The 13,168-nt window shown below is 43.9% G+C and overlaps 1 protein-coding gene across 1 annotated transcript in view; it reads left to right on the top strand.

Moving 5' to 3' along the window:
• The window catches only part of dnah2 (dynein, axonemal, heavy chain 2), a 62,444-nt gene extending 49,514 nt beyond the window's left edge, over nucleotides 1-12,930 (top strand). Inside the window, exons 73-87 of the mRNA XM_076724643.1 lie at nucleotides 123-322; nucleotides 613-739; nucleotides 1,125-1,311; nucleotides 1,822-1,970; nucleotides 2,197-2,380; nucleotides 2,597-2,787; nucleotides 2,954-3,145; nucleotides 3,610-3,794; nucleotides 4,555-4,789; nucleotides 6,370-6,521; nucleotides 6,944-7,058; nucleotides 10,195-10,371; nucleotides 10,910-10,984; nucleotides 11,859-12,009; nucleotides 12,136-12,930. Coding sequence (XP_076580758.1) covers nucleotides 123-322; nucleotides 613-739; nucleotides 1,125-1,311; nucleotides 1,822-1,970; nucleotides 2,197-2,380; nucleotides 2,597-2,787; nucleotides 2,954-3,145; nucleotides 3,610-3,794; nucleotides 4,555-4,789; nucleotides 6,370-6,521; nucleotides 6,944-7,058; nucleotides 10,195-10,371; nucleotides 10,910-10,984; nucleotides 11,859-12,009; nucleotides 12,136-12,290 — 2,475 coding nt within the window. The 3' untranslated portion in view covers nucleotides 12,291-12,930. The remainder of the gene's footprint in view (nucleotides 1-122; nucleotides 323-612; nucleotides 740-1,124; nucleotides 1,312-1,821; nucleotides 1,971-2,196; nucleotides 2,381-2,596; nucleotides 2,788-2,953; nucleotides 3,146-3,609; nucleotides 3,795-4,554; nucleotides 4,790-6,369; nucleotides 6,522-6,943; nucleotides 7,059-10,194; nucleotides 10,372-10,909; nucleotides 10,985-11,858; nucleotides 12,010-12,135) is intronic.
• The last annotated feature ends 238 nt before the right edge of the window (nucleotides 12,931-13,168 follow it).

Raw genomic sequence — 13,168 nt, 5'->3', positions numbered from 1 at the left:
ACCATTTGTTAGACAAATTAAGCAATTATAAGCCATCACTGGGGTTTCTGGAGAATTGGTAGGCATTTGTTATTCGTTGTTAGACTACACATTTAATGAAATTTAAATTGCTCTCTTAACAGGCCTACCGCCCATGTGCCCAGCGAGCCTCCGTTCTCTTCTTCATCCTAAACGACATGGGCCGCATTGACCCAATGTACCAGTTCTCCCTGGATGCCTACATTAATCTATTCAACCTCAGCTTAGAAAAGAGCAAGCGCAGCCACAAGCTGGAGGAAAGGATTGCCAACCTCAATGACTACCACACATATGCAGTGTACAGGTAATCAAGGACGCATTAAGAGAAGCTCTTTGCATAAGTGATGTCTTCAGGCAGGTGAGTCAAACGAATTCCAGTCAGAAAATGTTTTGTATGGACAGAGTGCTTTGCAATTTGTCTCTCATTCACCCATTCACACCCACAAAGGGGTTCAGTGTCTTGTTCAACAGCAATTTGGCATGTGGACTGAAGGAGCAGGGGATCAAACTACCAACCCTGCAGACATGCTGTAGCATCACACACACTACGTCTGTAGAGTTACTCTAGCTAACTCATTATGTTATCATCTCCAGGTACACATGTCGTGGTCTGTTTGAGGTCCACAAGCTGCTCTTCAGCTTCCAGATGTGTGCCAAAATCCTGGAGGTGGCTGGCAGACTCAACATGGATGAGTACAGCTTCTTCCTCCGAGGAGGGATCGTAAGAAAACACAGAACACACGCAGAAATCTTCTTTATGCCTTATTTCATTTGAGATAATCCAACAAAATGCAGCCATTTATTTTCAAAGGCTTGCAACACACTTAATGTTCCAAAAGACGTTCCACTGTATATTTAAATGTTGATCCATGTTATGCACCCCCTCAAAGACAGCCCTTCATTCACAATGTGTTTTCCCAAGCTTGCCAAAGCCAGTAGGAGATGCGTTTTCCATGACTACCTTTCTTCACTAGTGAATTTCTTATTGTGCCTGGGACAGCCCTGATTCTGTATGGCTGATGTGTTGGTGGATTATTTGGTCTATTTATTGATACAGCGATGCAAGGATAGTTCGACTACTGATTCATTGATGGGTGTTTTCAAAGGTACTTGACAAGGAGGATCAGATGGACAACCCCTGTCCCAGTTGGCTGGCAGACTCCAGCTGGGACAACATCACAGAGTTGGACAAACTGCCCAACTTCCATGGCATCATGACCTCCTTTGAACAGTACCCCCGGGACTGGAACCTGTGGTTCACCAGTGCTGAGCCAGAGAATGCCACTCTACCAGGTCTGTGTGTGTTGTGGGAGGATTTATTTTTCTTTTGTGCTGTGTTGCTGCAGAAACCTCTTCCCACTTTGAACAATGAAGTTGAATCATGCTCTACAGAGAGGGAGGATATATTGGTGTGTGATAAAGGCAGCTTGTTCATGCTGCTGTGCATTTACATGTTTCAAGTTGTGGCTGAAATACACTATGACAACATTGAACATATCGTAGCTTTAAATGCTTTCTGTGTTTGATACAGGATATTAATCCCCTGTGATTATAAATATGTGTATTCTCCTCTGCTATTTCTTACAACTGAGGATCTGTTAATGGGTGGTTCACTGCAGAGCTGCCCCTCTCTGCTGAAGTATACTTCTTTCAGCCATTCCCCTCATTGTGTCCTTTGGTCACCACCCTTTTCAGTTCTTTTTTTACTCAGCTCTCTTAATAATCATGTTAATCATACATCTACTTCACCCCTGAATTCCCTGGTTTCACCTTTCCTCTCTGTTTTTTTTTTTTTCCTTTTAGGTGATTGGGAGAATAACTGTAATGAGCTCCAGAAGATGCTGATAGTGCGCTCCCTGCGTCAGGACCGTGTCTCCTCGTGCGTCACCTCCTTCATTGTTCACAACCTCGGCGCTCGCTTTGTGGAGCCGCCTGTTCTCGACATGAAGGCTGTGAGTGGCAGCTGTTATCCCTTTCATCCTTGTTGCTTCTTCTACCTTGACTACTAGTTTCGAAGCTGTGAATGTGAATGAAACAAATGTTTTAGACGTCTCAGTTGTGTAATTGCAGCTCACTTGAAAACTTAATTTCACAAAGCCCAACAGTGTTTCTATTAGGTGTCAAGTGAGTTAGACCGTGTTGGCTCATCCTTTCTCACGTTCTCTGCCCTCTCCCCAGGTTGTGGAGGAATCCACCTGCAGGACTCCTCTGATCTTTGTTCTGTCTCCTGGGGTGGACCCCACAGGAGCCCTGCTGCAGCTGGCTGAGGCCTCTGGCATGAGCAAACACTTCCATGCTCTCTCTCTGGGCCAGGGACAGGCCCCCATCGCCAAGAGCATGATAGAGGAGGGCATAAAGAACGGTACAATGCCATCTTTGCTCTGTCTAAGTGCTCTTCTGTTACCTGATTTATTATGTTGCTCTGTCATTTTTTCCTCCCACAGGTGTTTCTTTTTTGCATTTTCTTCCTCTTACGGTCACCTAAGATTACCCAAACAGACAAAAACAACTAGAGATGACCAAGAAAATCTAAACAAGTCATATCAGCTTCTCTCAAGCCCTCTTTTTTTCTTCCCAGGTCACTGGGTGTTCCTTGCTAACTGCCACCTCTCTCTCTCATGGATGCCTGAGCTGGACAAGCTGGTGGAGCAGCTACAGGTTCAGAAGCCCCACTCAAACTTCAGACTGTGGCTTAGCTCTTCACCACACCCAGAATTTCCCATTACCATCCTGCAGGCTGGCATCAAGATGACCACTGAGCCACCAAAGGTGCTTGTACTCACACATTCCAATTTCCAGACTTGAGATATCTATAGAACAGGCATATGTGCATCATATGCATGGCAACAAGTTTCCGATCTATTTTACTTGTTTACATATATTTTACACACGCAACACCCTCCATAGTGTTAACAATACCCCCTGCTGTTCACAGGGTGTGAAAGCCAACATGAAGCGTCTGTACCAGTTGGTGACGGAGGCCCAGTTCAACCGCTGTTCAAGACCCATCTTGTACAGGAAGCTGCTCTTCTCCCTCTGCTTTTTTCACAGCATCCTGCTAGAAAGGAAGAAGTTTCTACAGCTGGGCTGGAACATTGTCTATGGCTTCAATGATTCAGACTTTGAGGTCAGGGCCTCTTGTGATACTGAAGGAAACAGTGACAGGTGTTGAAATGAACAGAGCATAATAGAAAGATTACTGTCTTTTTCAGTCCAGTGAAGATCTACTGAGTGATGCAGTGAAGATGATCAGGATGTAGTTGTAGCTGTGATGGAAATGATTGACTCGAATGCATGGTTGATGATGTCCTCTTCAATAATCTACTCTGAATTGCAAATATAGACTTAATCAAAAAAAAGTCATCTTATACCCTGTCAGAGTGAGGGCCAGTTAGACTAATGAATAATGACAGTCTAGTTCAGATGCATGATTTTGAATCCCATTTGCTTCATTTGTTAGCATTTCTTCCTCTCCAGTCCATTTTTACTGTTACGGTCTACTTTGTATAGCAGATAATTTTACTTTCCCTTGATCTGTATCTTGCATTTTAAAGTCAGCCTGTTAAGATCATCGTCTCAATGCCCCCCTAGGTGAGTGAGAGTCTGCTGAGTCTGTACCTGGATGAGTATGAGGAGATTCCCTGGGATGCACTGAAGTACCTCATTGCTGGGGTCAACTATGGAGGTCATGTCACAGATGACTGGGACAGACGTCTTCTGACCACATACATCAATGACTACTTCTGTGATGCTGTGATAAACCAGCCCTTCTTCAAGTGAGACACATAGTGTACTAATGCCAATGTACAGTAAGCAATATAAGTTAAGGTACTTTAAAAAGCATGTATTGCAGGTTAAACATGCCTAGACATTCAGATGATTCAAATGCATACAGTCCCACTGAAAACACATTTTTCCCTGGTTGAAGCAAATTCCAGCTGCCAATTGAACTGCCCGCCTCAGTTCCTTGCAGGTCATAGAGTGCCAGCACCATCAAGTGGACAATCAGAGTATTACATCTGAAGACATGCAGAGTTGCACTTGCTCTCAAGAACCGTTTGTCCTCTGTTACTTCCACAAATCCTGTGTCCACTCTCTTCACTTCTAACCAACCACTTAAAGTTTTTAAGGGGAAATCTCTTTTTAAAAAACGTTCAGTGCATCAGGTCAAACCGACACAGACTATACAAGGAAGACTGTGCATACACTACGTAAATGTGTGTTTAAAGAGTAAGTTTTCAAGCACTCTTTACATTTGGGAGGAATGGGTTATCAGAAGGTTGTAGCTGAGGTGGAGGACAGTGAGCTGCTCCCCATAGAACTGAACACACTATCATCTAAGTATATTCTTGTCATTCATAGTAGAAGGTTTTTTTATTGCTAGCCTTGCATTATTACTAGTCACATTGTTAAAGCTAAAGTAAGTCCATGTTCTGTTTAATTATTGTACCTTTGTTATATCATTATTTTTATCAGTTTTTATAGATAAAGTGTACATCACTGACTTTGTTTTCTGCGAACCCTCGTTTCTGTCAGGTTGTCCTCCTTAACCTCCTACTACATCCCCCGAGACGGTCCTCAGTCCTCCTACAAGGAATATATCAGCATGCTTCCAGCCACAGAGCACCCGGAGGTGTTTGGCCAGCACTTTAATGCCGACATCGCCAGCCAAATCGCTGAGACCAGGACGCTGTTTGACACCCTGCTCTCCCTGCAGCCCCAGGTCACCAGTCCCACCGCTGCGGGGGCCAGGCCCAGTAGAGAGGATAAGGTATGGGGAAAGCAAGGTGAAGGATAAGATGGCATAAAATGAGACCAACAATATTTATATCTACGCTGTGGTTCAGCATTATATTCAGCCATACAGTAAGTTTCATCTCTGCTGTAGCATATATAGAGTAACAAACTAGAAAAGCAGTAAAGCAAAGTGTAAGAAGAACCACCAAGTTTTTACCTGCATATTTTCGATGTATCGTCTCATCATCTAGCTACTTAACTATCTCCATTACGCCTTCAGCTAAATGAGCAACACTAAAATACTTCTCTCCCACAGTGGTGTGGAGTTCAGCCAGATGTTCATTCCAGCCAGGTTTAACGTGTAACAATACCCCGACTGCTTTGCAACTACAAAGTGGCTTGTTTCAGCACCAGTGTGCCTGACACTGTTTTCCCTTTCCTATTCATACATAGATTAGTTCTGACCTGTGGTATTTATGGGTGTTTACTTTATGATCTCAAATCTGGATAGTATCTTTAAGCATGTGACCTGTCAAGCCAGTTTGTCTTTCAGATATACACAGATACAATCAGCATTGAGGTCAGGGGAAAACCTGCAAAAACACTCAGCACCTTGATCTTAACTGCAGGTGTATTTCTCAGGTTCCCAGTGCCCAGTAGTTTCCTCATGCGTGTTTGGATGGAGCTTGTGTGGGTCTAACAGTTGAAACACAGCAGCTCGATCACATGCTGTTCATATAATGTGCCACTAAGTACGTAGGTGGATGTATTTGGCATGGCTGTAGTCATAGCTGTCGTGTCAGTGTCTGTTTTTGAGTCAGACTGGTCAATGCTCACAGTGGTTAGCTCAAAAAGTCTCTCCTCATGAAGCCGCTGTCCATATTTGACTAATTTTTTCCGAGCAATGCTGAGGCATCCATATGGTTACACAACCCTAGCATGTGATCATCAGTGTAATAAGATACAGATCTAGGAATCTGTGCTTCTGTATGGAGAGCACTGCACTGTAAAGTTTAAGGACAGGAACTGAATCTTTTTGTTGCTGTCAAGATTTCATCCTGGCTCTTCATCTTAAATTAAAATAAGTGTTATGTTTGTCCAAGAAAAAGATCAGAACACTTACTCATATACCTCAGAAATCAAACGTTGATGTCATTTTAACATATTTTAATCACTTGTATGTGGAAATGACTGTGTTGTTTTGAGTTCAAGGGAGCCTTATCTCTTCAGATCCATCACCAATTCTCAGTTCTCTATTAAAACAAACTGGCTGTTGTATAACAATGACACTACTCTTTCTATTTTCCTTAAATGTTATGGGAGCGTAATAGTGCAGACAAATACATGTAAGTGGTCCAGCTGATAATGGCTTTCAGCAATGTAATCTCATCACCCAGCTCATTTTTAGTGGTTCTTGTGGTTATTGGAGCATGTTGGACTGTGTGTGTGTGTGTTTTGGAAAGGATTACTATCAACAGTCATAGCCTGAGCTATTGTAAGTCCTTCAGTTATAGGCAGTGCCATGAACTCTGCAGTTTTTTGTTGCAAACGCTTGTGTGCACTGCCCTGGTAAGTTAACCTGTCTCATCTGCTCTCATACATTGGTGCTCCCAGGTATTAGAGCTGTTGGCAGACATTCGTGGGAAGATCCCGGCACTGATTGACTACGAGGGCACCAGGTCGCTTCTCCAGGACAACCCTTCACCTCTTAATGTTGTCCTGCTTCAAGAGATCCAGAGATACAACTGTCTGCTGGATACCGTCATGTATGAACTTTACCTGTTTTCCAGATAAAATGTGTCAAGTGTCAATTTATGGAGAGTTGGGTTGAGCAATTCCTGAGGTCAGGTCAAACCCTTCCAACATTTACTAACATTGTTTTTTTGTCCTAATGGGATGGTCCAGTTGGGGTGGTTAAACCAATCGCACAAGTGAATTTTACTGCAATACAAAAATTGAAATCTAAAAGTCCTGGCAGCCACAACTCAAATGAATTAATAGTGCTTGTGTTGGTTCCAACATAAAATGAATGCACTGCAGAGAACAATTGTCCAGTCACCTGGCCTGTTTGTTTGTACCGCTGTGTCTGAGTGCATGGTACAGACCAGGAAGTAGGGACTGCTGAACACAAACAGTATAACAGTGGGTAAAAAAGATTTGTTGTTGTAACTGGATGTTTGTGTGTTAGCTTGTCCCTGGTGGAGCTGGAGAAAGGGATCAAAGGCTTAGTGGTGATGTCATCCAGCTTGGAGGAGACCTTCCACTGCATCTATGACGCCCGTGTACCACCGCTGTGGGAGAAGGTGCCAGACACACACACACACACACACACACACACACACACACACACAGCGCTCGCAATAACACACACAATCATCTTAAGTCCTCCTCCAAAACAAGTTGTTTTGTTGCAGAAAATAAATGAACACACTTATGCTTTACTGCCTTCATTTGTTCTTGCCAGTCTCTGCTGCTTGAGGTGTCATTCTCAACGTCTTGCTTCGTATAATGTGTAGAGGATGCATACTCTGAGAGGGATGCATATGCAGTATGAGAGGTGAGACCTCCTGAAGTGAGACTGCACCTGCTACTTTCTTTTTATCTTACTTCATAAGGTGGGCAGACAGACTATGATAAAGAAGTGCTGCTACAATCAATAATATTGAAACAGCTGCTCCGTGGAGAATTGAGTTGACTTAAATAACACAAGACCAAAAAGACTACGCTGGCTCAGGATTAAAATTATAAAAAGAATGCTTGAAAAGGTAGCAAATCATGAAAGCATCCAAGGTAAACAGTGAAACAAATGTGGCCATTATTGGTTTGGCTGCACTGTACTGTGTAATCAAGTATTGACCAAGCATGTCTTTGTGAGGTTCACAGATAATGTTTCAATACAGACACACAGCTATGTTTATTTTTCCATGACTTATTCTGACTTCATTTGGACCTAAGCCTTTCTCTCTACAAAAAATTACAATAGATTTCTATGGTTTGCTGCTGTGTAAGACCATTCAGATTTTCACTCAGGACTCTTGTCTATTGATCTTTGTGATTGTGATCTGATCAACACTCATCTATTCTGCTCCCCTCAGCCAGTCAAACAGCTGCAGGCCTGTGTCTGTACTGACTCACTGGTCTGTTATTAAAGGTGTATTTATCCATCACTCTGCCTGACTGCACAGACACACACTTATTGTTCTCCTCTTTCTAACTACACACACACATACACATACACACACACTGTGATGGGACTCTGGCAGCATTCCAGCTGTAGTTCTGTCCGAACACTCCATTCTGGCTTCATTATCACCGGACCTCTTTACTGTGGGGCAAGAACACAGGGTGCTGTCGGCCCGGGTCAAGGGGCTGGAAAAGACTCTGGCTACAAGTGTGTGTATCTTTGTGTGTCTGTGTGTGTGTGTGTGTGTGTGTTCGTGTGTGTGTGTGTGTGGTGTATGAGTCAGTGGAATGTGTGTGTCTGTGTTGTTGGGGGGGTGAGTGAGCAGGGGTCATTCAGGGCAGTGCGTGTTTATCTTCAACTGTCTGATTCTGTCCTCATTATGGGCTGTGCATGAAAGCATGTATGCAGATGCATGTATATGTTTGTGTGTGTGTGTGTGTGTGTGTGTGTGTGTGTGTGTGTGTGTGTGCATGTATTTGTGAGTAGCCGTTCATCAGGTGGAGCATACCTTGGCCCTCGGTGGCTGAACAAAGCCAGCGTCTGTGGACTAATCGTAGTGTAATAAGCAAAGTAAACCTTCCAAGGCTGCTCCACTTTCCTAAAAAGACCCTGAGCTCATTGTGCTCAGGCCAGCGGCTTATTACAGCTCGATGTACTGTATGTGCATCTGTGTGTGTGTGTGTGTGTGTGTGTGTTTCCTTTTATAGGAGTATTGGACAGCTATTAGAGCTGCTGCCTCCAGCTGAGCTTCTCTGTTCTATTGACCACCTGGGCTGTTTCTCTTTTTGCATGCACTGTTTTACTCACTGTTTACTTCATCTTCGTCTGCATCTCATTCCTTTTTTAATCCTTCATCAAGTGTTCCCTCCATTTTGCTCTTCTCTCTCTCGATGTCTTCATGCCTCATCTGGTCTAAGCAGCAACAACAGCCCCTCATAGAGTCTCTGTCCTGCTTATTTATCCCTTCATCCCTCTCTTCTCCGCCCCTCCTTGGCATGGCAGCCTGTCATTAGTTCTGAGCTCACCGACTGATGGCTTTAATTTTGGCCTGCCTGCCTCTCAGTCTCTGGACATTTTGTATCTGGTTTCTCCGCAAGGCTCTGCTGCATGTGCATTTCTGTGTGAGTGTTTTGGGATTGTATAGCATATGTGCATTAGAAGAGATGTTTCTGAAAATGCGTAAAGGGTAATAACATGCCAGTGATCCTGTGGTCTTTCCCTCCTGGTGGCAAAAAGGGCTCTCAGACAGGAGAGTACTGACATACTGCAGATGTGCTGAAAACAAGACACAAATAAACAAATAATAATGATAAACTCAGTATTGATCCCATTTTTTCACTTATCCCTAAGGTGGAATAAAGAGTTTAACTTAAACACTGAATTGACAGCCACCGGCTCCACTCTGTAAGACTTTCCCCACAAACGTTTGGTCTTTTTGCTGTGTGACAGATGACCAATAAGGAGCTACTGGAGGTTTTTATGGCAGCTTGACTGTGAAGAATAGTGAGTTGTTTCACGGGGGCCTTACACTAAAGCAAGGCCTAAACCAGACAAAACATGCAACACATAATGAAGATGCTTTATTTCACACGAGTAGCTAAGTCATGCTAATATGAGTGTGTCTTTTTTGCATCGTCAGGAAGAGCCATTTATGTCATGTCACCAGGCAAAAGCTGTTTTGAAAGCACGAGCTTTCACAGTTGCTGTTATGACTTATGTTGTGATCTGCATTGCTGTCATTCTAGAGAGCTGTGTGCCACCAGTGCTGCTTGAGACTGTCAGTGGAATCGCTCGTCTGTTATATATCTTTGTACATTGATTACCTTTGTAATATTTAACTGTCAGACAATGTAGACGAGGCTGGCACGGCATTATTTCTGATGTCAGAGTGGGTAATCGATTATTTAAAAATCATTCATTGATAATGAAAGTACCGCTAATTGTTAGTGAATCACTCTTGTTCGTCTTCTGTGGTTCTCTGCAAAACATGTTAGTAGCAAATCAACGAAAAGGAAGTAAAAGTCATCATCAAAATTGAAACTATGTTAACGCCTCACTTGTGAATTTTCACACAGTTCTCCCACACCACTCCTGCATCCTCTGCGTGTGTTGACAAGACCACGGTGCTACTGCACTGCACTGAACTTGTACTTGTTCCCATGGTGAATAGCTGCCAACAGCTGGAAGCATGAAATGACTGTAGATCTGCCGTGTCTCTCTCTCCCTCTCTCTGCGTCACTCTCGCTGTCCGCTAGGCGTACCCCTCGCTGAAGCCCCTGGCAGCGTGGACCAGGGATCTTTGCCAGCGAGTCAATCAGTTTGCACGCTGGGCAGAGACGGCCCAGCCCCCCAACTTGTTCTGGCTCTCCGGCTTCACCTTTCCCAACGGTTTCCTCACCGCGGTGCTGCAGTCCTCTGCCCGACAGCACAATGTGAGAGTTCACTCAACCACACTCGCGCAGGCAGAAAGACAGTTCTGTAGGGAAAGACTGCTTGTGTTGTCTTGTTTGTGATTGATGGACATACATTTTACAACTGCAGAATGAACTGCGTAAAATGAACTAGATGTAGATGCAAGCAGCTGCAATTTGTTTTTCGCACCTTACACTGTCAATTATGTTGTATTTCATTTTCACAGCACTCATAATACACACACAAAAACACCCTGGGAAGCACAGCGGTTTTCAGATACACACTGCACTCACCCCCTTGTGCTGGTTTGGCAAACCCAACCTGCTGAACAGTCTGTTCTGTCACTCCTTTGAGTCCATACATTCATCTCAGCTTCTCGCGGCCAACAGCCACTTAATGCTGCACATTAAGAAACCTGAGCAATTTATCAGACAGATATGCGTGCATGCCTGTCAGTTAATGTGAAAAAGCCATTCTAATATGGCTCTGCTGCAACAAATGGACATTTGGACCGCTGATAATAACAGCTGTTCACGTTGTGTGGAACTGTTCTTGCAGATTTCAGTGGACATGCTGTCTTGGGAGTTTCTCGTGTCCACTGTAGATGACAGCAACCTCCTTTACCCACCCAAGGTGACTCCCTATACACACATTTCTATTTCCATAAAGATTTCCATAAACTTGCCACTTTCCTGAGCCATTAGCTTTCATCTGTCATCTCCACTTTCCAGCACATTTTTCATTTCTGCTCAAACGTGGTGGCTGTGTGTGTGGTTTTTCCTGAAAAGTGTATTTCCATTCAAAGCAGCACACCTCTTTGCACCTCTCTCTTCCACTTGCTCAAATCTGCTCTTGCATTTTAATTTATTTTTGTCCGAAGCAGTTTTACAATTCAAATTTTGACACTGGTAAAACATGTTTCCATTTGTCAGATTTCTGCCTTCAGAATATCTGTCATTGTGACTTGGTTTCTCACTCCTCTTTGCCTCACATCGCTTCTCTCTCTTTTTCTCTACATTTCACCTCCCTGTGCCACTCCAAACCCAATGCACTCTTCCAGCCCTTCCTGTCTTTTGTGCTGCTTCCCTCTTGCCTCTTTTAGCTCTCTGACTCTATTTCCTTCTGTCCAAACTGGTCCTTCCCCTCCTTCCCTCCCTCTTTCCTCCTCTGTCCTGTCTCTCATGGTTCCTCTAACTTCTCTTCCTCTTCTCTCTACCATCTTTCCCCCTTCCCTCACTCTCGAGCTCATGGCCTACCCTGATGACCCATACTCCTCTCCTTTCTCTGCCTCCCGTTTTTCCTCTCTCCTTCCCTTCCCTCTTCCCTCCTTCCTTCTTTTCCCTGTAGCCCTCCCCTTCCCCTTGTTTCCTCCCCTCCCTCCCTTTTCCTCTCTCAGTTTCATTACCTAATTGGCATGGCTGTTTGTCATAAGCTCTCGGCAACATGTCACCTCCAAACAAGTGTTTATATCTCTCGCCTCGTCCGTCCCTGCGTCTCTTCCCTCCAGGATGGAGTGTTTGTCCGAGGTTTGTACCTGGAGGGGGCTGGTTGGGACAAGAAGAACTCCTGTCTGGTGGAAGCAGAACCCATGCAGATGGTCTGTCCCATCCCCACCATCCACTTCAAACCTGTGGAAAACCGCAAGAAGATGGCCAAGAGTGAGTTGTTTGGGCCTTTTCTCAGGGATTTCTTGTTTTCACCATCGCTTTGAAAGCAGCATGTGACGTCATGTCTTGTGATCTCACTGTCTCAACTCTGTGTCTGTGTCTTGTGTGCGTGTGCAGGTATGTACCTGTGTCCGTGTTACTACTTCCCGGTGCGTTCAGGCGGAGCAGGCCGAGCATCTTTTGTGGTCAGTGTAGAACTCAAATCTGGAGCTGTGACCCCAGACCACTGGATCAAGAGGGGGACCGCTCTTCTCATGAGCCTGGACAACTGAAGGCCTTAACACACACACACACACACACACACACACACGACACAATATTATTTATTACATTAGCTGTTTATTACTATATATGCTATTTCTAACATTTGATATTGTCCTTATTTGTGAGCTTCACATCTAAAGCCCATAATGAAACAGCACTGTGTTACTTCTCAAATATGTGTTGGATTCTGAAAAGCACACTTTCACACTTGGGGCTTCACAATAAATGGACTGAGTCATTCTTTGACTCTTTGAAGTTGCTCTGACACAATTCTGGTGAAGTCTCTTTCTCTTCTGTTTCTTTTTTGTCTCCACTCTCTGCCGTCAGCTGACCGATTATTCACTCCTCTTCACAGACGTGCATCAGTCTTTCCATGCTGACCCCCTTTTACCCTGCTCAGACACAAACACACACACACACACACACACACACAAGGGATAGTCTCTTACTGTAAAGTGTAATGTTTTACTGGAAACTTGCTTCGTTGAAACATCTGGATCAAGTGGCTGTCCGGTCATGTAAGTGTCTGTTGTGCTCATTGCCTCTGTGATCTGCTGAGCTCTTTCAATCATCGTCATCTATGTTGTGTTACCAGAACAGAAGTGACAAAGCACTTGTGTGAAGACAGTCCTGAGCTATAAAAAGATATGTGCAAAATAACATAATTGAGAATCAGTGCCTCAGTTTTTGAATACACTGAATTTCCGAAATTGTTCAGAGTCCTGTAATATATCACTTCCTGGCTTTGTGCACTTATTCACAAGTTAGTCTTAGAAACACAAATGAATTAAAATCATCAAGAATTTTACATCTTTAAACCAAAGAATAATATTTTAATTTTGTACAAATCAGATTTATCCTTAGTTTGGCACGCTCGTACTCTGAA

This window comes from Chaetodon auriga, chromosome 24 (assembly GCF_051107435.1).
Source record: "Chaetodon auriga isolate fChaAug3 chromosome 24, fChaAug3.hap1, whole genome shotgun sequence".
Lineage (NCBI taxonomy): Eukaryota > Metazoa > Chordata > Actinopteri > Chaetodontiformes > Chaetodontidae > Chaetodon > Chaetodon auriga.
The sequence above is the reverse complement of the archived record's forward strand: the minus strand, read 5'-3'. Positions and strand labels throughout refer to the sequence as shown.